Source organism: Sturnus vulgaris, chromosome 1 (assembly GCF_052056855.1).
Source record: "Sturnus vulgaris isolate bStuVul1 chromosome 1, bStuVul1.hap1, whole genome shotgun sequence".
In the NCBI taxonomy this organism is placed as follows: domain Eukaryota; kingdom Metazoa; phylum Chordata; class Aves; order Passeriformes; family Sturnidae; genus Sturnus; species Sturnus vulgaris.
In genome coordinates this window covers 106,627,663-106,648,196 of record NC_142243.1, presented here as the reverse complement: position 1 = coordinate 106,648,196, position 20,534 = coordinate 106,627,663, and the positions used below count along the sequence as shown (strand labels likewise).

The following is a 20,534-nucleotide window of genomic DNA, read 5'->3' as shown; positions in this document are numbered from 1 at the left end:
GAACCTTTACTACTTTGGACCTTTTTAGAGCTTTACCCCCAGGAGAAATGGCTTTCCTATGAGAATATGTACATTTCCACACTAGGATATCAAGTGTCATCTTCACTTATAATTTTCTTCTCCAGAAACTTGACCTGCCCTCTCACACAACTGGACAAGCATTTTGGGTTTTTTCTGAAAGTTTGGCGTTATGACATTTACCAAAAAAACCAAAAAACCTCTATAGTTCGTAGCTATTCTGCAACTGATAAAAAAACCAATATATTAATCACAATCAATCAGCTGAAATAGGCATGATACCATGTTCACCAAACATTAGAATGGTATTTTCTAAATCTTACTTTGGGTGGTCTAAAATATCCATCAGCACACATTTCACAGTTGATCCCAGTAGTATGTTGAGTACAGTTTAAACACACACCACCTCCTATATACTGGCCATGAATATCCATGCTCCTTTTCTGATCTGCAATACTCTGGTTGTAATAACAATCTTCTGCTTTGTTATGACAGTTACATTCTGAGAAGGAATGGAAAAGAAAAAAATTTTTTTCTTATTCACACTGTGTAACATTTCCTAAAATACTGACATTTTTCAAAGCTGAAAATGTAAGTAGAACCTATCAATTGACCTCAAAAGTGTGTTTTTTCCCTTTAACCATGCCATGTGCTTCATTAGATTTAATACACTATATTTCTTAGCAAGTAAGCAAATTTCAAAACCACTGTTATCATTTTAACAGCACTGTTTTTAACAATATTCTGTATCCTACTGAGACAATCTTGTCAGGACTGTTGTTGACAGTGATATGTGAAATTAGCAATAATGTTCCTTCTTCTGTCCTCTGCATTATAGATGAAAACCTGCCTAATTCTTCCCTTATTTGTATTATAGACAAAATCTGAGAGGTTAACAAAAAAGTACATAAGTATAAATTTTATTTAGTTTGAACAGTGACATTGTGACTTGAGCAAAGACTTCAACAAAAAAGACTCTTTTCCATCAGAACTTCAGATTTTATCCAACAGGTTCTTAATTGTCTGCAGCTTGTGCTATGCATTAGTAATGTGAAGTGAGAAAATGCACCAACTAGCCCTACACATTCAGCCATACTGGCACAGACTAAGTCAATCTGTCAGACAATCTGAAGTGTAATTGGCCAAATAAGGAGATTCTTTCAAAACATTTGTTATCAGAACAAAGTTCTTCATCTGACAAAATTTATGATCAATTCATAAAATTTGCATTTCAAGTGGCTAACAAAATGATTGATGCAACTCTGCTAGTTTCTACAGGAGTACAATAAATCCCCAAGTCCCTTTGAAAAAGACTCTGGAAGACTACATGACAACTCCACTAGCCAAGGAGTCACACTGAACAGATTATTGAAAACCATCTGAACCTTTATGATGAGAAGTAGGTTCTCTACCTTTGAACAATCCCATGAAGACAGTTAATAGTTTGTGGATTTTTCTGGGAAATTAGGACAGATCTGTATGAAAGCAACCTCAAACAAGAGAATAGTAAGACATCATAACACTATCTAAATTCCTGTGCATACTTACTCTCACATTTGTTCCCAGCAGAAAGGGTTCCTGGTCTCCATGGTTTTTGGTGGTAGCCTGGACAGCACTTGTTACAGCTCTCTCCACAGGTGTTGTGTTCACATTGGCACTGTAATTTCTAAGAATAAAAAATCCACTTTCTTGAAATATTTTTTAAATTGATAATTCAATCAATGTTTCCAAAAGTCTCCCAGTATCAATTTTACTCCCACAAATGGCATGACCCACAAACACCTCACAAGTAGCACTGAACTGCTCTACCATGGTGCATCAACTACTAGGACGTAGCCTTTCCAGAACAGGAGGGGCAAATCTCCTGTACTGCAAGACAGACTATGTCTTGTGCCCCTTGAATTGTTTAAATTCAATGCCAAAGAAGAGTTTACTTCAAGAAAGTTACACTACAAAACCCAGATGTGTTTGCTCTGAAAAAAAAAGAAAAATATAGCAAATAATTTCTATGTATCATACAATGGATTATGCATAGAAATTATTTAGCTTTGTCTTTTTCATTCTCCTTAAGACATTTTTTTTAATTGGAAAAAAAAATAATGAGAATAAAGAATACCTTTGTGATTTCATCCAAAGGGCAGCTTCGAGCATGGCCATAACAAATACACATGCCACCAACAGAGATGTCCTTTATTGAATAGTAGTACTACAAAAATACAAAGGTGAGAAAAGTATGAATAAAAGACATTTACACGTATTTACATTTCCCTGCTCTACTCTGCAAAATAAAATGTCAGCATTCAACTACTCTGTGTCTTGAAAAATAAAAGAAATACTTGAAAATATTTGCCATTTGGGGAAACTTCAGTTTTTGCAGTTTTTACTTTTCCTATGTTTTTCCCTATTGGTATGAAACACTAACTGATTTTTAACTTTTAAGTATGCATGTAAAATTCCTCAGCTTTGAGAAAGACCACCAAATGTGACCTCAGTCAAAATGTACTTGCAAAAATAGAAAAAATCTTTGTTTTCACTTTACAGGAAGCCATAAAGAATAATAATTTGCCCTATTTTAGAGTCAGTCTGGGGACTAAGATGGGAACTCTCCCTTCCTTAAAACCACTTTACACATTCGTTTCCAGACCAGCTCTTTGCTACTACTGTGTAGCCAGTGAAATATTCCATCCAAACCCTTAGTTTAAAAATTGCGGATACAGCAGAATAGTATCCATTAATATTGCCAGGTGGTGAGCAAAAACAACATGCATAAGGAAAGGATTTAATTTTCAAGGCAAAGAAGAGGCAGGAAATGACCATCTGGGTTCAGTTACAGCTGCAGTATCAACATGGTTGGCCTGTTTGTATCCTGGGAAGTATGTACTACAGGGGAATGAAAAAGAAACTCTTTTTGAGGATACTTCTAAGGGAAGAGTTCAATGCTCTCAGACCTAGCAACCCTAATGTCAGCTGGTTCAGGAAGAGAGGTAGCCCTGGGTGGTCAGACATGCTGACTCCTGGACTGTTATTTCTTTGAAGGCGCTTGGAGCTGGAGCAAACTATCTTCTTTGATTCCACACTTATTTTTTTTATGGTCTTAAATTTCTTATGTTCACTCTTTTGGGAGAATTTTTAATGTTATGGACTTGAACTACAAAAATAATTCAGGGACTTATCATGAACAGTAAGTCCTAAACTACAAAGAAGGAGGTTCAGGCTGAAAAAGGAAGGGGACAAAAGCAGAATTTAATTTCTCACTGCGTTCCCTGCTTCATCTCCCTTGTCTTATTTTCTGACAGTGTATGGCTCACAGCAGCTGTGTGCAGCTTGGAGCTGAATGAGAGCAATAATCAAATGCTACAGACAGAAATAAATAAAAAGAACACAGAAATAAAGGTGGTCTTGAACACTCAGAATCTGAATTGGCCATTTTTCAAGACTATGTATAGGAAACTAAACATAATTGGTATGAACAACCATAGTAAAGTCTTCAAAGCCAATAAAAACAGCATCCAGAAAGCTGGAAGTGGTTATCTTTGTTATAGCTGGTTGCACAAAAAAGTGAGACTCAAGGTGAGACATCAGGATTTGGGAACTCTGGCCAATATGTGTAGTTCTTCGTGCAAAACTGCACAAAGCAGTGCTAGGTGAAGTACAAAGCCCTAGATTGCAAAACTGTGTATATTACAAAACCAGTGGCAATGCTTGTCCTCCAAATTCTTGTTTCCCAGATGTATGTTTGTATGCTTCCATGTCAAACTTAACTTTTTGGGGTGTATGTCTTGATATGCCAATACCATTGATAGATCTAAATATCAACTAGCCTGCTCTGTGGGAACATCTCACCTCTCATTTCCCTGTTGCCAGCAAGACACAGATGGAGCACCTGTCCAATACTCTCCTCTTGCAGTCTCCATGCTAGCAATTCCCATTGACAGAAAATGCATATAATCCAGATTTTACACTTTGAAATGCTGCAGTTAAATGGACACCTTGAAAGTACCCATCAATCCCTGACCAAATCCAAGTTCCTTCCTCCCTTCTGCACTCAGCTATCCAGACAGCACAAGAATTGCCTGTATCAGAGAAGCCACAAGCTGCAAGAAATCTGCTGCTGCACAAGGAAGAGTTGCCTGCAGATGTTTTTCAGGAAAAAGAGCTACAAAGGAAGGGAAAGAGGAAACACTTCTCCTGTACTCATCAGAAAGCCTACTTTCACAGAAAAACTTGAGGCCTCTGAAGTGCTAACATATGAGTCATAGGCAAATTAAGATTATCAAAGTGGCAAGATACAAAGCAAAAATCCTGCAGAACTGTTTAGATTTCCAATATTGAATTTGTGTGAAAGCCTGAAGAAGACAGCCTAAGTGCCTGGGGCTCAGTTTTAGTACCAAATCTGGAAATCAGTTAATACTCTTGGAATTATATACATTAATTCACGGGCTCTAAAACAATTGATTATAACGGCCTTTAAAAATGAAGAAAATTCTTATCAGACATGAAAGTTCACAGTAGCAATGTTTTCAAATAATTATGTTTATGAACCACAGCACTGGATCCTGAAATCTATGATAGACCACAAAAGGTACTGCAACAGCATCAAGAGCAACCTCAAGTGGCATGTCCATCAGCCAAACCATATTTTGTATCTTGATGATAAAGCATTATAAACACTGCTCCTAGCACAAATCATGTACTCAAACAAATAAAAATAAAACAAATAAAAAAACATCTTGAAAAAGCTTTTTCTAAAAGCTGTTTATGACAAGATATTGTTGTTAATGGTGTCAAAGGCAAAGCAAGAATTATTTAACAACCTATCAAAGTGACTCTGAATGATTAAGGAAAAGGATTAAGTACTTCTCCTTCTCAGATATGTCAGAATAGACTCTTCCATCAAGATACACTGAATACCATTTATGAACAATCAGCTTACCCTTCTGGTAACAATGGGGTCTAGTTCCTTAGGGTCATTGTGGCTGAGAGTCATGAGGTCAGCATTCAGCGTTCGAATACGCTGCAGTCGCAGGCGAATGTATCTTGCAGAAGTGAATTCCAGCAGCTTCTGTGAGGGATCATCAGCACTAGGCCTACCATTGATCAGTGATGTGTGAATCTGGAAAGAAAGGCTGGCTTAGTCACAAACATAATTGTGATTCATTTATCACAACAAATATTAGTCTGAGAATCAAAACCACAGAACTTATCTTGTTTCGAAACAACTCAGGATGGTGACGTGTTAAACTACCCGGAGTTCTTTTTATTTCCCCATTGTCTACCTGCAGGTAAAATTCCTGCTGCCTGACTCACACTGTTCTGAAACCACCATTATCAGGTCATCATAGTCCCAAGTCTCCGGGCTTTTGTAGTGATAAAATAAGGAGAAAAACCAAGGTACAGAATCAAGGACCAATGCCTAGGTCCTGCAGTCTTCCTTCCTCTCCCTCATTAAGATGGAATATGTAACTCTGGCCATAAACTCAGTTTTGTCCTTACAGATTTCTTCTTTCCAAACAGAAAGATTACAAAGCATAATCTGGTCCACATACTCAATCTGGGGTCATTATTCCTACACTTAGCAGCGATAGGGCTGCACAATCAGCAAGTACTCAGTGATAAGAGAATGCAGTGGGATGCCACAAAGGGGAGGGCAACTGAAAGCAAGGGGCTGCCATCACAATCCCACTCATTTGACCTTCATCTTCCTTGCACAATTCCAGTTGGCCCCACTATGGCTTTTGGTATCAAACTGCATGGCTTTTTCTGGCAATGGCCCCTTCCTTCTTTCCAAAGCTACTTAGGAACACACAAGGATATAGTTCCCTATGACCATACAGTCCCTGTTCCATTTTATGTAAGAAACAGAAGAACAAGACTCTACCTTACAGACAACAAACAAATGTTCAACAGGTCACCTGGTGTCCATAACAAAGGGTCAGGTTTTGGGCTTGTCAGCTGCATTTCAGAGTGCATGACATATTCTCATTTATGATAAGCAATTGTATCTCCTATACTACTCTTGAATTTATAGTTTCAACTTTGTACAGTACTGTCAAATTGTTCCCCTGAAAATATTCCTATATGTTATAGATTTTTTATTATTATTATTTTTAAAAGAAAATCTTAATTCTGTAATGGAGATCCCTAGGGCCTCCCTAGAGAGTAACTGTGTTATTTAAAAGACATATAAACAGAAACTTGTAATGGAGATCACATTCCCAAATTATAATTTTGACATTTATTGATTAGCACCATTCCTTCTTAATATTCTAACACAGTGTGTTCAAAGATTTTAACTTTTCTGATAGCTCATCTATTTTTCAACCACAGACTAACAATTATGAAAACCAAAATGCTTCCCAGGTCTCATCCTGCAAATTAGCCTCACCTGATATAATATTCAGCTCTCATAGAAATGCAGAGAATTCTTCTAGTCTATTTTCTATGCTAAAGTAGGATTTACTAGAATTTTTTTAGATGCTTGACCAATCTGTTTTTGAAGACCAGTGCTGCTGCTGACTTTACAACCCTCGAAGGCAATATATTCCAGGCCTTTCCAGCTTTTTTGTTAGAAATGGTCCTAATCTCTAAACCATGTTTTTCCTTGTTGCAATTTCAGAATTCTTCTTGGATCCTGTCACAGACACGTAGAAGAGATTTTTCCTCTTTGTACCCATGCAACTGAAAATTGAACATGCCCACCACATCTCAGTCTGTTTTCTTCAGGCAAATTGGTTGTGACATACTCATTCAGAAGTTACATTTTCTGCTGGGAATTACAAGGCAGAATTGTCAGTCAAAAATTCAAATATCACTGCACTCCTTTTACTGAAAAAAAATTAATACATATGTGCTCAACTTTAGAAGAACACAACTTTAGCATGGGGCACCACATCCTACTCACATTTACCTTTCAATATAGACATAGAATTTGCTGGGCTCGCTGCAATCCTTTAATTTCCTCACCAAAGAGAGCAGGATCCAACCATGGCCACTGGAATTTCTAACACACTGTGTTTGCTTTTTATCACTTAGACACCAGAGATTTAAAGATCAAGAAGAGCCTGTCGCAACCAACTGGCCTTACCTCCCATGTGTCTCATGCCCCTTCATTTTACATAGTCTTTCCTGCTTAATCTATACTCTCACTATTCCCAAGTAGAGCCTTTTAAGTGATAACATGTAAATTATGACTCACTTTTTTTCTCTAAAGTTAAAAGCCTGAACAGTAGAAATTCTACTAGTAGAAATTTCATAACAATACACTTAAATCTTTATAGAGACTGTAGAGGAATCTTACTAACAAGCAGAAAAAGGGAGAAACAGAAAGGGTACTGACTAAGATACTAATGAAGAAATATGATTCTCCTTACACACTGCTAAATTTGGCTAATTTATTGGTTATATAAGCTTATACACTCTAATATTTCTATATTATGTATTTTTGGCTTACTTGTCCTTCATAACTCAAGAACATTTTTGAACAACTGCAGCTTAAGCCTTGCAATTCATCATGAGTCCTAAACTGATTATGTAAATTGCCAGAATCAGATCTTCAAGCAGAATAAATCAGACAAACAACAGAACTTAGAGTTGAACAGCTATATCTCTTCAAACCTGAGAAAGATCTAGCAGCCAAACAGGCAAAATGTCAGGTTTGGCAAAAAAAAATATTATTAATGACATCCATATTTAAATATGTGGTTTTTTTACCCTAACAGTTATTTCATATCAAGACACTCCAAGCTGATGGCAGAGAACTGGAATGCTAGCAAATGCTGGATATAAGGCAGGCACTTACAGAGATCAGCTGGTTTGCAGGGCCATTCTTAAGTTCAACAGATAGGCCAGAACAAATTACAAAGCCCTAAATATTTTCTGTAGAGTTCCAAGATTCAGTAATGCAGGTTATGAGATATTTCATGCAGGCAATATTCCTGTCTGACAGACAATCCAGTCACAAAGGAGCAGCCTGTCCTTTGTGAATGACAGCTTTTATGCATGTGTGTTTATCTGCTGGAGGGTGGGAAGGCTCCCCAGAGGGATCTGGGCTGGGGCCAACTGGATGAAGTTCAACAAGGCCAAGTGCTGAGTCCTGCCCTGGGTCACAACAACCCCAGGCAGTGCTACAGGCTGGGGGCAGAGGGGCTGGAAAGCTGCCCAGCATTAAAGATCCTTGGGGGTGCTGGTTGAGAGCAGCTGAACCTGATCCAGCTGTGCCCAGGTTCAGGTCATGTCCAAGAAGGCCAATGGCATCCTGGCCTGGACCAGCAGCAATGTGGCCAGCTGGAGCAGGGCAGGGATTGTCCCCCTGTACTGGGCACTGGTGAGGCCACACCTCGAGTGCTCACTACAAGAAGGACATTGAGGGGCTGGAGTGTGTCCAGAGAAGGTCAGAGGAGCTGGGGAAGGGTCTGGAGCACAAGTCCTGTGAGGAGCAGCTGAAGGAGCTGAGGTTGTTCAGCCTGGAGAAAAGGAGGCTCAGGGGTGAACTTATCACTCCCTAACCTGACCAGAGGCTGTAGCCAGATGGGGGTCAGCCTCTTCTCCCAGGTATCAAGTGATAGAACAAGAAGAAATAGCCTCAAATTGTGCCAAGGGAGTCCTAGATGGGAAACTAGGAATGTTTTTTGCATAGAAAAGATTGTCAGACGTTGGAGGAGGTTGCCCAGGGAAGTGATGGAGCCAATATCCCTAGAGGGACATGTAGATGTGTCACTGTAAGAACATGGTTTAGGGGTGAAGTTGGCAGTGCTGAACTTATATAATAAGACTCCATGACCTTAGTCCTTGTTAGTAAGACTAATAGTTAGTAAGACTCAATGATCTTAAAAGTCTTTTCCAACCTAAAAGAATCTGTGATTCTCCACAGTAGACAGAAATTTAATTCTGCCATTTTTTGTGTTATGTTTTTCCATCACCATACTCAGAAAAAAAGTAGTGTTTTAGACAGTGTAGCCTAATTAATTATGTGTACCATCATGAAAAAAAGAATGAGAAAAAAAGTCACTAAAGTGAATTTCTGGTATCCCTGGAGCTGGAGTTGTATGGCCCTACTAAATGCATATTTACAAGTAGCATTGTTCCTATACAGTCAGCCTAAGGGTTTTCTTGTTACTTGTGTGGAGAGAGAGGTGGAGGTTTCTTTGTTCTATCTCATCTGTTGGTTCTATGATGATTATTTGTTGATCATATGCTCACAACACTGCAATAAACATTTTATTAAAATAAGTGTGACCTTACATTCCTGAATTTCACTAGTTCTTTTCTTGCTGTTAGTTTTAATTTTACATGAATGGCTACATACAGTCCAATCTTTTTTTAACCAAGAAATAAAAACATATTGATTTCTATGCAGCTAGGAGTTACTAGCATTCTCCATGGGATAATGCCACACTTATTATCACGGTCATACATTATAGCATTCACGATGGAATAACCACTGGTTTTAATGTATCATTTCATTATGTGGCTGCCTCTTCGTAATAAATTACACAAGTACCATGAATAGAATTTGTTAAAAGAAAGAAAAGAAAGAATAATCAACAGCAAGACTGCACAACTCGTAGCCCTTTTAATTATGCTACATCCTTGAAACAATGCCAAGGCTTGTTTAGGAGTTCCAGCTGTGCCGAACACTTCAACAGTGTTAGCAGCTTTATCTCACACAACCAGGTGCTCCTAACACAGGAGTTTTCTCTACCAAATGAAAAAACTGGCAGAACACAGAGCCTCTGTTATAGTTTTTCAGGATAAAGGAACTAATAATTCACAGCTAATTGCTACCATCAAATTATATGGAAAGAGAGAACAAAGGGTTTAGTAATGGGAACACATAGAGCCAGGCACATTTCATCCCAACATTTAGAAGTTTGCTATACTAGTACATGATGTAAAGATAATGTTATTAAAGAAGAGCAACAGATGATCTGGTAGTGCTGAGGGTGATGAACTCTGTAACTGCAATTCAAATGTTTTCGAATTGCTATCACTCCATGTTCTTAATCACAAATTGCCACTACAAAACAAAGATACCTCTCCATGTTCCAGGGGAACTAGTCTGGAATAATAGGAGGTGCAGATCACTTCATCATCTCTCTTGTAAGTTGGCGGCCCAATTCTTGGGGTAATATTGTAACGAGTTAAACACTCAGTATCACTAATTGCATAGTACTGCCATGGTCTGAACTCCGTGCCATCTATGGAGCGTTCCAAAATCCAGTTTCCAGGTCGTGGAGCATTAGCAGCTTTGATGATGACATATGCAACTTGAAAGACCTGAAAAAAATGCAAGAGGAAAATTTTAACACTTCGTTGTACTGTAAAACACCACCAGAAGCCAACAGGGTAGTAAATTTAAATTTTAAAAGTAGTATATGGGTTACCTGGGGACAGGGTAAAATTTGATACTGTAACTTTGGGTAAATTTTTGCACAACGGTTTGAGAAGAGGTTGTCTAATTGTGTCCAGGGCATCAGTCTGTGCTGATGTAAGAGCTGAAATCTATATCTATACTGCACATTTCAGGCTTAGTTGGGTATAACAATCTGTGGGACATGTTTAGATCTTCTGAAACACAGAGGGCTTCAAAAACCTGGGGTTTGGTTGTGTTTTCTTGCTTGGTTTTTTTGTGCTTGGCTATTTGTTTTTGTGGGGTTTTTTTAATAGAGGTAGCCCAAAAAGCTCTTTGGTTTACAATTTAGCAGGGAATGTAATCTTCTCTGTAATAGTATTTCTGATAAACTCTACACACTATGTTAAAAACCTCTTTGCATTACAATTGCATCCTGCATTCAAGTTATTTCAGCAGAAGACTACTTAAAGACACTGCTAAAAATACAGAGACAAATAAGCTGAATGTGACAAAAGTAAAACATAAAATAACTAATGTTCTTAACATTAAGATGCATATGAGCTATGTAGCTATCTTGACTATTTTTCTGACAACCCAAAGTGAAATCCCCATGCGTACAACAGGACTGTTCAGCGCTTCTGTGAGTAGGCAGGGCAGTAATTTAGTTCATATCACCTTTTAAATTACCTTGTCATGGCAGCCAGATAACCTGCACTGGCCCCCAACTCGGTACAGCCTGAGACACAAACACAGAAGTACAGCAAAGCCACCACGTTCTCCCTTACCCAGTACCTGCTACATCACCTCACTCACTCAAAAAGGCTGCATTTGCAAATTCATAAGACTTCTATATAGGAGTTTAATGTTTCATATGCACTGGTGCAACAAGCCACATTTAGATGAAAGAAAAACTCTGTATTATTCAGCCATCCCAGAGAAATGTATTTCCACTTGAGCATACTGCCTGGTTTGCTTCTATTGTCATCATAATTCCTGTCTGCATGTGCAGTATTAATACCGTGTTGAGCTCCAATCTGGCTGCCATCAGTTCTTTCATACATTATAAATTTAAATTTTTAGGACCTTTTTTTTTTTTTTTGCAATACAGATTAAAGCCAGAGCAAGAACAATACTTGCCACATGAAAGCAGGTTTTGATTTTGCCAAATGGGGAAATAAACTCACAAGAATAAATAGTAACTGCATTGTGTATGCAACTCAGGAAACTACTTTTGAAAAACAACATTATTTAAGTGAACAAAGCTTTGATTAGGAGATCTTCTACACATGAGAAGGAAAAAATTGGCAATACTTATCTTCAAATGATTTACTATATATAATATCTTTTAAAAAGTAAAACAATCTTACTTTATTAAAATCAGACATAACTTAAACTACAATATTCACTTGGTTTGACTTTCTTTACAGGCATGCCAGTTTTATCCTGTTAAACATCAGTCAGATACAAACAGAACATTTCTAGTTGTTCCAATAAACAAGATAATTTACAGAAAATGAGGATTTTGCTGTGCCCTTTCAGCAATGCAAGCAGATGCAGGCAAAAGGAAAAGCCAGCTCACTCTTTAGTCAGTCTTAGAAATAAAATTTCACTGGGGTCTGTGAATCCTCTGTTGTTTCACATAATCTTAAAATTTGATCAAAGTTAAATGAATATCAAGAATTATAATCCAGCTTCCATGAAGAGAAAAGCACCTTTTAAATAAAACATACATGCCAACAATCTCCAAATGAAAAATGAAAGCCAAAATACATGGTTTTAAAGGAACAAAGTACATCATTTGGGCAGACTTCAAGTCAAACAACTGTATTCCCTACACACAACCTGGACTTCATTGGTTCAGTTAGTAGTATTGAGTTTTGCACTCAGTTATGGCCAAGCAGAATCTGGTATACCATCATTTCAGTACCCAAAACCTGAAGATACTTGTATGTGACAGGAGTTGCTTGTATGGGTATTTTCTCCATCACAGATGAGAACTTCACAAAACTACTAAAATTAGAGAAGTTTTATTGACTGGGCTTAGAAACAGCTGTGCACTTCCAAGTTCCTTTGAAGTCAGTAATCTTTCTCAAATGCATTAAAGATGCAAGACTGGAACCCAAACCTTTTTCAAATACCCTGGTAAAAATCTCCCTCAAAAACTCTCATATGTCCTTTATTTATTTTTTTTTTCTCTCTGCTTGCTGTCATCAACTAAACTGCTTCCCTACTTATTACACAGTTGGCTGAACAACAAATGATCTACTTTTGATTACTTTGAGATTTTTCAAGACCCATTATAGTCTGCAGCTGATGCGGCTAGTTTTAAATCCAGTTCCAACTTGTAACAATGAACTATCCTTCACCACAAACTAACTGCTGCAGTAAAAAGTATTCACAAGAGTATGCAAGCTAACTTATTTTAAATATCAAGTTCCTTGGTGAGGGGGGAGGGGAGGGAAAAGCCAGTTAAATATTAACATTTTCACAGAAACTGTGCACAAATTAAATGCACAAGTTAATAAATTAAATCTCCTCTCAACTCTTCCATTTACACACATAGCTCACAGGTATCCCATTTTACTTCGCAGGTAAATTCACAAGATAATGAATATCAACAAGTTCGGGAAAATTTGTCAGCTCCAGAAATAATACAGGTTAAATAAATAAAGGATTTTGTAAAATGTTCTCAGACTCAAGAAGTCACAAGACAACCTACCAGGAGGAGCTTTATTCTCAGGGATTATGTTTCCAGGCAAGGGAATGAAGCTGAAGGAAAGGACCAAGGTGTCCACAGTGTTCACAGATGAAGATGTTTTACGGAATGTCTGTAGGTAAGGGTTTTGCAGACCTGCTATCCCCCAGCCTCTGCAACCCATAATAGGTCAAGAAGTCCAAGTAATCTTAACTGACTTTCCTTTGAGCACTTTTTTTATAGATTTTGACTTCTATAAGTTCAAGTTTGAACATCACCAAAGTTTCTTATCACTTTCCACATCCATTCAGTGCCCACCAACCAGCCACATGATAAACCTGAGCAAGAGCTAATGATTTGTATACTTTAATTTGACTGTATAATTTTCTCAGAACTAATTTCCTTATTGAACTACAAGGGTAAAAAGGGCAAGTCAAAGCAAGTTAGCAATTCCTAAGTCATAGATTAAAAGTGTCATTTTAAAGGCATTTCAAACCTGATTGCTAAGATCAGCCAAATAAACTTGTACTAAAAAACCTCTTTCATAGCTGCAATGCCAACAAAACAAGAAATTTCTGCTTTAATTAGACTTTCTAAAAATCTTGTTTCCCTGAATACAGATCCAGCAACACCAAGTGCATCATTCTTGAACATTCTCAGAGTAGAAGACTAGATGAAGGGATGTATATCAGCTAATATTGTTTACAGAAATCTTTCTGAGATAAAGACAGCACCATGCTCTCAGACAGTGAAGCCTTTGTTTGCAACATTTTGCTCTGATGAATCTGTAATGTTAAAAGTGCAAAATACACTAAATCCATCAGAATTTCTAGTCTCATTAATTATCTTTTCTTTAAGATTTTGATTCATTATGAGCAAACATGAATTTTCCATCTATTCCAAATTAATTTTACTCAAGAATTTTATTGTAAGAATGGACAGATGAACACCCGGAATCATCAGTTTTACAAAGCCACAGAAGGCTTTTAAGGAAGTTTGCCACATACAAAAAATTAGCATTAGTCCTGTAAAGTCAACAGAATAGCATTTTTTCACATCAGCAAAACACGTATCTTTACAGAAACCTGGTGTTGCCAGTTGATTTCAAGATGAAAGCTCAGGAAAAATCATACTATAATATTTATATTCTTTTTTACTATGTAATAGCAGAAACTACAAATTACTCTTACATCAGCCTCCCAGTGGTAATCCAGTATTCATAGAATATTCATGAGCTATGACTTAATCTGAAGTGGAGTTGTTTTCTCAACTCAACTTACTACTATGAGTCTTCTAAGAAGAACTAGTTTTGCTTTGCAATTCCAGAACTTTTGTTATACAAACATCTGCCTTTCTGCTACACCAAGGATACAGAGTACATTTAAATATCTTCGGAAGTCCGAAGCATGGCAATAAAACTGAGGTAAGTAGCCTTTGTTTAATAGTGTCACAGAGTAATATTTTACAGCTGGCTCAATCACACAACTAAAATGTATCATAGCCAGGATTTAAAAGAATTGTAATTTCACAGTGCAATTGCCCAGAGGAGTCAAACTCAGGCAAAAAATGCTGTTTTTATAGAAAACCACTGCTGTGTATTTTGTTTCTGTAGAACTAGCAGCGTAGGAAGCACAAGGTCATAAATCAAATCTTAGTGTCTTGTACATCAATCCTACACCTCATTGCTACACTACTCTTTCCCCAGCTCTGGATCATTGCCATACATTTAATGGAAAGGGGAGGAGGAGGAGACAGTGGTGTAGGGTGTGGGAAGGAAAGAGTATCATACATGTGAATCCTGGAAAGACTGAAAGACACACTAGAATAAATGTACCTAGTGGCCATGATGTATATGAGCTAGAAAACCATGACATAAGCACTCACTATCCTTATAAAATGCTTCCCAGCTATGGGAATCTTCCCCATATTTGCCAGACAAGGATATGTTTCAGCACTTACCAACTCAACTGCTTGGATTATATCTCTAAACTGTACATTGGTAATAATCCAAAGAAACAGTCAATTCCTCTTACTCCTAGAACTTCTGACAATTGCACAAAAAAACGCCCATAAATAATGACCAGGCGGTCATTTTTAACATCACAAAAATATATACTGTGAATATATACTCTGGCAAGGAAAGTTGAAAGGCATGTTTACTTTAATATGGTACTTGACAGATTTAACGCACACAGCTTGAAATGTAAAAAAATAAAGTAACAATGATGAAGTTATACTGAACACAGGTACTGACTTTCAGGATTACCTTTACAGGTCCTATTTTAAGTAATTCTGAAACAAATGTATGAATTAAACAATTACTAAAATCACTAAGGTCTTTCACATGCTTTTCTTTTGTGTTTTCTTTACTTGTGCTGACTCGTTTAAAGTAAGCCCACCAAGTCAGCTCTAATAACTCACCGACTTCAAGCAATCTCTATTAACCAAATCCTTTCTCACAGAGCAGTAATTTACATTCAGTTTGCATAGCCCTAGATGCCTTCTCTCTCTCAAACTCTCTAGGGAAAACACAGAAGAAAGGCCCCTTAGGGGAAACTTTTCAAATCAAATTAGTGAAACTGAGCATGGGTCAGGGGAGGAAAGATATGTATTTGTTAAAACATCAACAGCACTAAGACTGAAGAATAAATGATTCAGAGGGCAGCTCAGCTGGTTTGTTTCCAAAATGAAATTGTTCTAGGGGGATAAAAACTAAGGCATCTCCTTCATTTTTCCTTCCTGTTTGTCCATTTAGAAACCAAACAAAAATCTAACTCTTCAAACAACATGAAAATCCAATCCAAACCGTCTGTCACTGACAAAAGACACCCTGTGATTATTTTCTTAACAGTTCCGCTTTCTAATTAAAGAGCAAACTAGGCACTTGCTTAACCTGTGCTTTATTTGAAAACATCAAAGTTAAACTTTCTGTTTTAATCTTTAAAATTACTTTTAAGCAGAGTCTAGAGATCCTGCAAAAGTTTCTTATCAATTCTCTACCTTAAGTATGCATTTCTTAGTAAAAAAAAAAAAAACAAACGCTGCTTCTTCCAGAGTTTAGAGGCATCCCTATATTAATAAGGAATTATTGAGCTTTGATTTTAAAACAATTTAGGTAGGCCAGCACATAGGTCTGTTCAAAGCAAAACAACAAGAAGAAGGCAAGAATAACACATTTCTTCACCAATTATTTTGTCTTTTCTTGCAGCAGGGTAGGTGACTTCTGATTCTTGTATATTTAACGGACAAACTTATAAATTAGCAAATGCCCTATACAATTTAGAATGCTCCTGTCTAAGAATGATAAATCCCTCCAAGTTTGGCGATCCAGAATGGCCAAAACAGAGGAAAAAACTTTTGCACAGACACTTACAGACTCCCCAGGGTCACAAATCACTGTTTCAGAAATTTAAACCCTAACTCTGCAGAACACCAGACAGCAGAAGTTCCTAGAAGATACAGTTTTGAACTTTTTTTTCCACTGCTCCTTCCAAAAAGATGATGATCAGAATCAGTCTGATGCATCCTCACATATAAAATGTGTGCTTTGGCCAATACCCTGAAAACACTGCTGTCTAAAAATAAGTCCTTGAAAACACAGATTTCTAGTAACTTTTAAGAAAGAAAAGGTGGAGAAAAGCAGTATCACAGGACTGCTGGGGAAAAGACAGAAGGGTGAGGCAGAGGAAAGTTACCAAGACAAAGGAATTTGTACAGATGGAATTGGTCACCAAGACAGAAAGAACATGGATGAGAGTTTTTACTAAATACCTTTTTTGTTTTATCTAAACACAGACGAGTTGCAATCAATTTGTATTGGCTTGTATCCTATGTCCATTTAATGACACTCACATAAACATTACTCACCTGCCTTAAATCCAAGGTGATGGTGACCCAGTGGTATTGCCTTCCATTCTGAATGCTGGGACTCTGCCACCAGTTATTGGTACCATCGATTGCACTGGAAATTGGGTGCTGCTCTGTTTCAAAGCAAAATAATTGAACATCTCTTGAAAATAAATCTCACTGCATTTTTCTGACCCAGCACATTTGTTTCACACAAAGCACAATCTCTTCCTCTCATAAAGAAGTAAAATCTGAAATTTGCCCTCAGACAAGAAGGTTGTCACTGGATCTTGCAGTGCTCAGTGGTGACACACGGTGCTCACACTTCTTCAGCCTTTTGCTCCAAGGTAATTGCACTCACATAACAGAGAGACTAAAACATATTTGACTCCAATACACTCTGTATTCAAGGGGAAAGGTTTAAAAAAAGACACAAACTCATGACACAAACAAAATCCAAAACACGTGAAGCTTGCCTTTGGGATTGGCACTGTGACGGTCACAGACGCGGCACTGGGCGTTGCGCAGGGGCCGTCCAGGGACGTGCTCCACCAGTTTGCAGAACATCTCCGGTCCCTTCTCCCCGCAGGTGGCATTGGTGGAGATGTGAGCATTGCTGGCCAGGTTCAAAATGGCAGGAAACAGGCCTTGAAAGAAATTATGTTTATCAGCCACATGGTAAGGCATGCAGAGTTGGCACCCTGACAGCAGTATCCCTGTTATTTCACTCCACATTTGGATGCTTTATGCTGAGGAACACAGGAGTCTGCAAGCCAACTCTCTCAGTTACTAAACCTTGCCTTGCACAGCAAATTGATCAAAACCTGGGGGACAACTGGCCCACTGCCAGAATCAAAGCAGGATTGTAGAGCACACACTCAGCTTGTGCGGAAAACGGCATTTAACATTAGCTCTTTGCAGCAGCAACACCACTGGCCCAAACCGGACACTCCAGACTTGAAAGATTTAAGGACTGAACTTTAGACCTTTGCTACAGGCTTCTTCTGCAGTCTCTGTAAAGTCTAAGGGATATTTTGCTTGCCACTTATTAATCTTTACACAAACACTTCACTGTACTTTCAAATAGTTTTGCTCTTGCGCAGTGGAATAATGTAACAACAGACTAAGTTTTGAGATTACAGCTACCAGACCAGGAATCCTTCATTTTTTGTAATAGGAGTGAAGTTTTACTTTGGTTCGAAGGCTACTGATAAAATTTCTAGAATACTGTATGTGATAGAAGTTAAGCACAGTTTCCCAATCAGCTTCCAGCTGTCCCTCATGAGCCAAAAAGCTTTTATTTCTTGCATGGTTATGGTGTAACAGAGATACTCCATTTCCACTCTGAAGTAACTCTGAAAAACAAGCAATTTTGGAATGAGCAGTCCTGTCTTTAGAGATTAATCCTAGTGGGTTAGAATCAAAGCTAGAGCCTTTGTATGGCACATTAAAAACGCCACAAGAATTGCTAGTGTTGCAATAGTAAGGTATTAAAATCACATTTTTCTTCTGTTGGAAGGAAATCTGAAAAAAAATAAAAATCAAGCAGTATTTGTAAAAATATATGCCTGCTCCGCTAGTAAAACTGTATGAATTCTTTTACTTCATTATCCACAATATACATCAAAAGACACTGCAGTATTAAAAGTTTTGCTTTCCTTGGCTGTTTATACATATAAATATCTCAAAGGTGGGTGCCAAGAGGATGGTTCCAGGCTCCTTTGAGCGCTCTTCATCAACAGGACAAGAAGCAATCAGCATAAAATAAAGCAGAAGTTTCACCCCAACATGAGGAAAAACTTCTTCACACAGAAGGTTGCAGAGTTGCAGGCTGCCCAGGGGTGTTATGGAGGTCTCCCCTGGAGACATTCAAAACCCACCTGAACAAGTTCCTGTGTAATCTGCTCAGGGTGACCCTGTCCTGGCAGTGTCATTGGACCAAATGTTCTTCAGAAGTCCCTTCCAACCTTAAAAATGTTGTGATTTAACAAGACTACATTCAATATTCCTTTCAAGAGTCTTTGCCCAGTAATTGTATTACCCTAGAAAGCCTGGAGAAAAGTTTCAGTGTTATTTAAGACTTGCCTTCAGCTATTAAAAATTTGGCTAAATCCTAACCCTCTGCACCACTGTATGAATAACAAGCAGTGTGTTTTGAATTGTGCTATACTTGAAATTTAATAGGAGGGAGATGGAGCTTTTTATTTTTTTGAATCCTGACTTCATTTATGTTAAATCCAGACTAGGTCAGATGCCTTGTTCTCATTACACCCAAATCTGATGCAGATGAGGATGCTGAAGACATCCTAATGACTACTCTAGTGAGGTTCTTCTGCCAGTAAGATGTTTTCTGCACAGGCTTCTCTCACCTTGTGCAGTATGTGTGCAGTGCATCTCCAGATGTAAAGCTGAAGCCAAAGAAATGCTGTCCTCTGTTTTCCTACTCAACAAGAAAGCTCAGTGACAGAAGAGGGTATCTTTTTAAAACTGCTCTCCAATGATATAAAATCTTTTTCAGGATTAATTACTGTTCATGCAGGGGTCTTCAAGAGCTATCCATTACTTCCCTGGGTCACCCATTACCTTCACTCATATTACACAGTAGCCCTGCCATTTCCTTCCATTTGCTACAGTGAAATAACCTGCTTCCAACAACCTTCAGTCAACAGATTTGTGCCAAAGGAACAGCAATACTATCTCATCATGAGTTTTCTAGGTCCCACAGAGTTAATATGAGCACTTCTATCCAAGTGAGTTGCACTGGAGTTTTGCCCCATGATCCAAATAAAAAGCAAGAGGTTATTAGCTTCCTCCTGCAAGGTACTGCATTTCTCCAAATCATAGTTGACTGAGTTCACTTCTGAATCTCTTTACCACAAGTAAAATGTTAAGGCAAACTGCAGAGGTGCAGCCACTGATTTCAGAGAAGATCAAGAATAGTGTAGGAGATGATTTATTAGGAAACAATAAGCATCTGCAACAAATGAAGTTGAAAAAATGCCAAATTTCAAATAAATTAGTTGCATCTTCAAAGAACATTGTTCTTCTTTATTCTTTTACTAAGGAGAGCCAGGTACTCAGAGTTATGAATCCAAAAGCTCTTACATGCTGCTCTGTCAACCTCCCTTCTCCCTCACTTCTCCACATCCCCCACTTCCAAAGAAAAAACCCAGAAAACTCAACATCTGGTAAGATATTTTTATGCCTTGTAGGAACCAGTAGGTATTATAACGATGAGCAGCCACAGAACCAGTCACTTAAATGAGCCATTTACAGGTAAACAGGGGACTGTCATCATATCCTGATGTTCAATGCAAATGGCTGTAACTGACATGAAACTCCATCAGAAGATACCATATGTCATTAAACCTAAACTTTAGCAAACGATATTTCCATTTTTAAGGACATCACAGCATCATTTAGTCCCTAGGAAAGGACCTCTGAGATCATCAAGCCCAACCTCTAAATGATTACCACACTGTCGACTAGACCATGGCACCAAATGCCACATACAGTCATTGCTTGAATACTTCCCGTGACAGTGACTCCACCACTTCCCTGGGCAGTCCATTTCCAATGTTTAACAACTATTCCCGTGAAGAAATTCCTCCTGAGGTCAAATCT

General features: G+C 38.0%; 1 protein-coding gene across 1 annotated transcript in view; it reads right to left on the bottom strand.

The window, feature by feature from the left end:
• The window catches only part of LAMA1 (laminin subunit alpha 1), a 98,023-nt gene that overhangs the window by 59,433 nt on the left and 18,056 nt on the right, over positions 1 to 20,534 (bottom strand). Inside the window, exons 2-8 of the mRNA XM_014871232.2 lie at positions 17,387 to 17,557; positions 16,932 to 17,044; positions 10,051 to 10,293; positions 4,952 to 5,131; positions 2,135 to 2,224; positions 1,567 to 1,684; positions 342 to 520 (exon numbers count right to left, since the gene is read on the bottom strand). Of these exons, the coding sequence (XP_014726718.2) occupies positions 342 to 520; positions 1,567 to 1,684; positions 2,135 to 2,224; positions 4,952 to 5,131; positions 10,051 to 10,293; positions 16,932 to 17,044; positions 17,387 to 17,557 (1,094 nt within the window). The remainder of the gene's footprint in view (positions 1 to 341; positions 521 to 1,566; positions 1,685 to 2,134; positions 2,225 to 4,951; positions 5,132 to 10,050; positions 10,294 to 16,931; positions 17,045 to 17,386; positions 17,558 to 20,534) is intronic.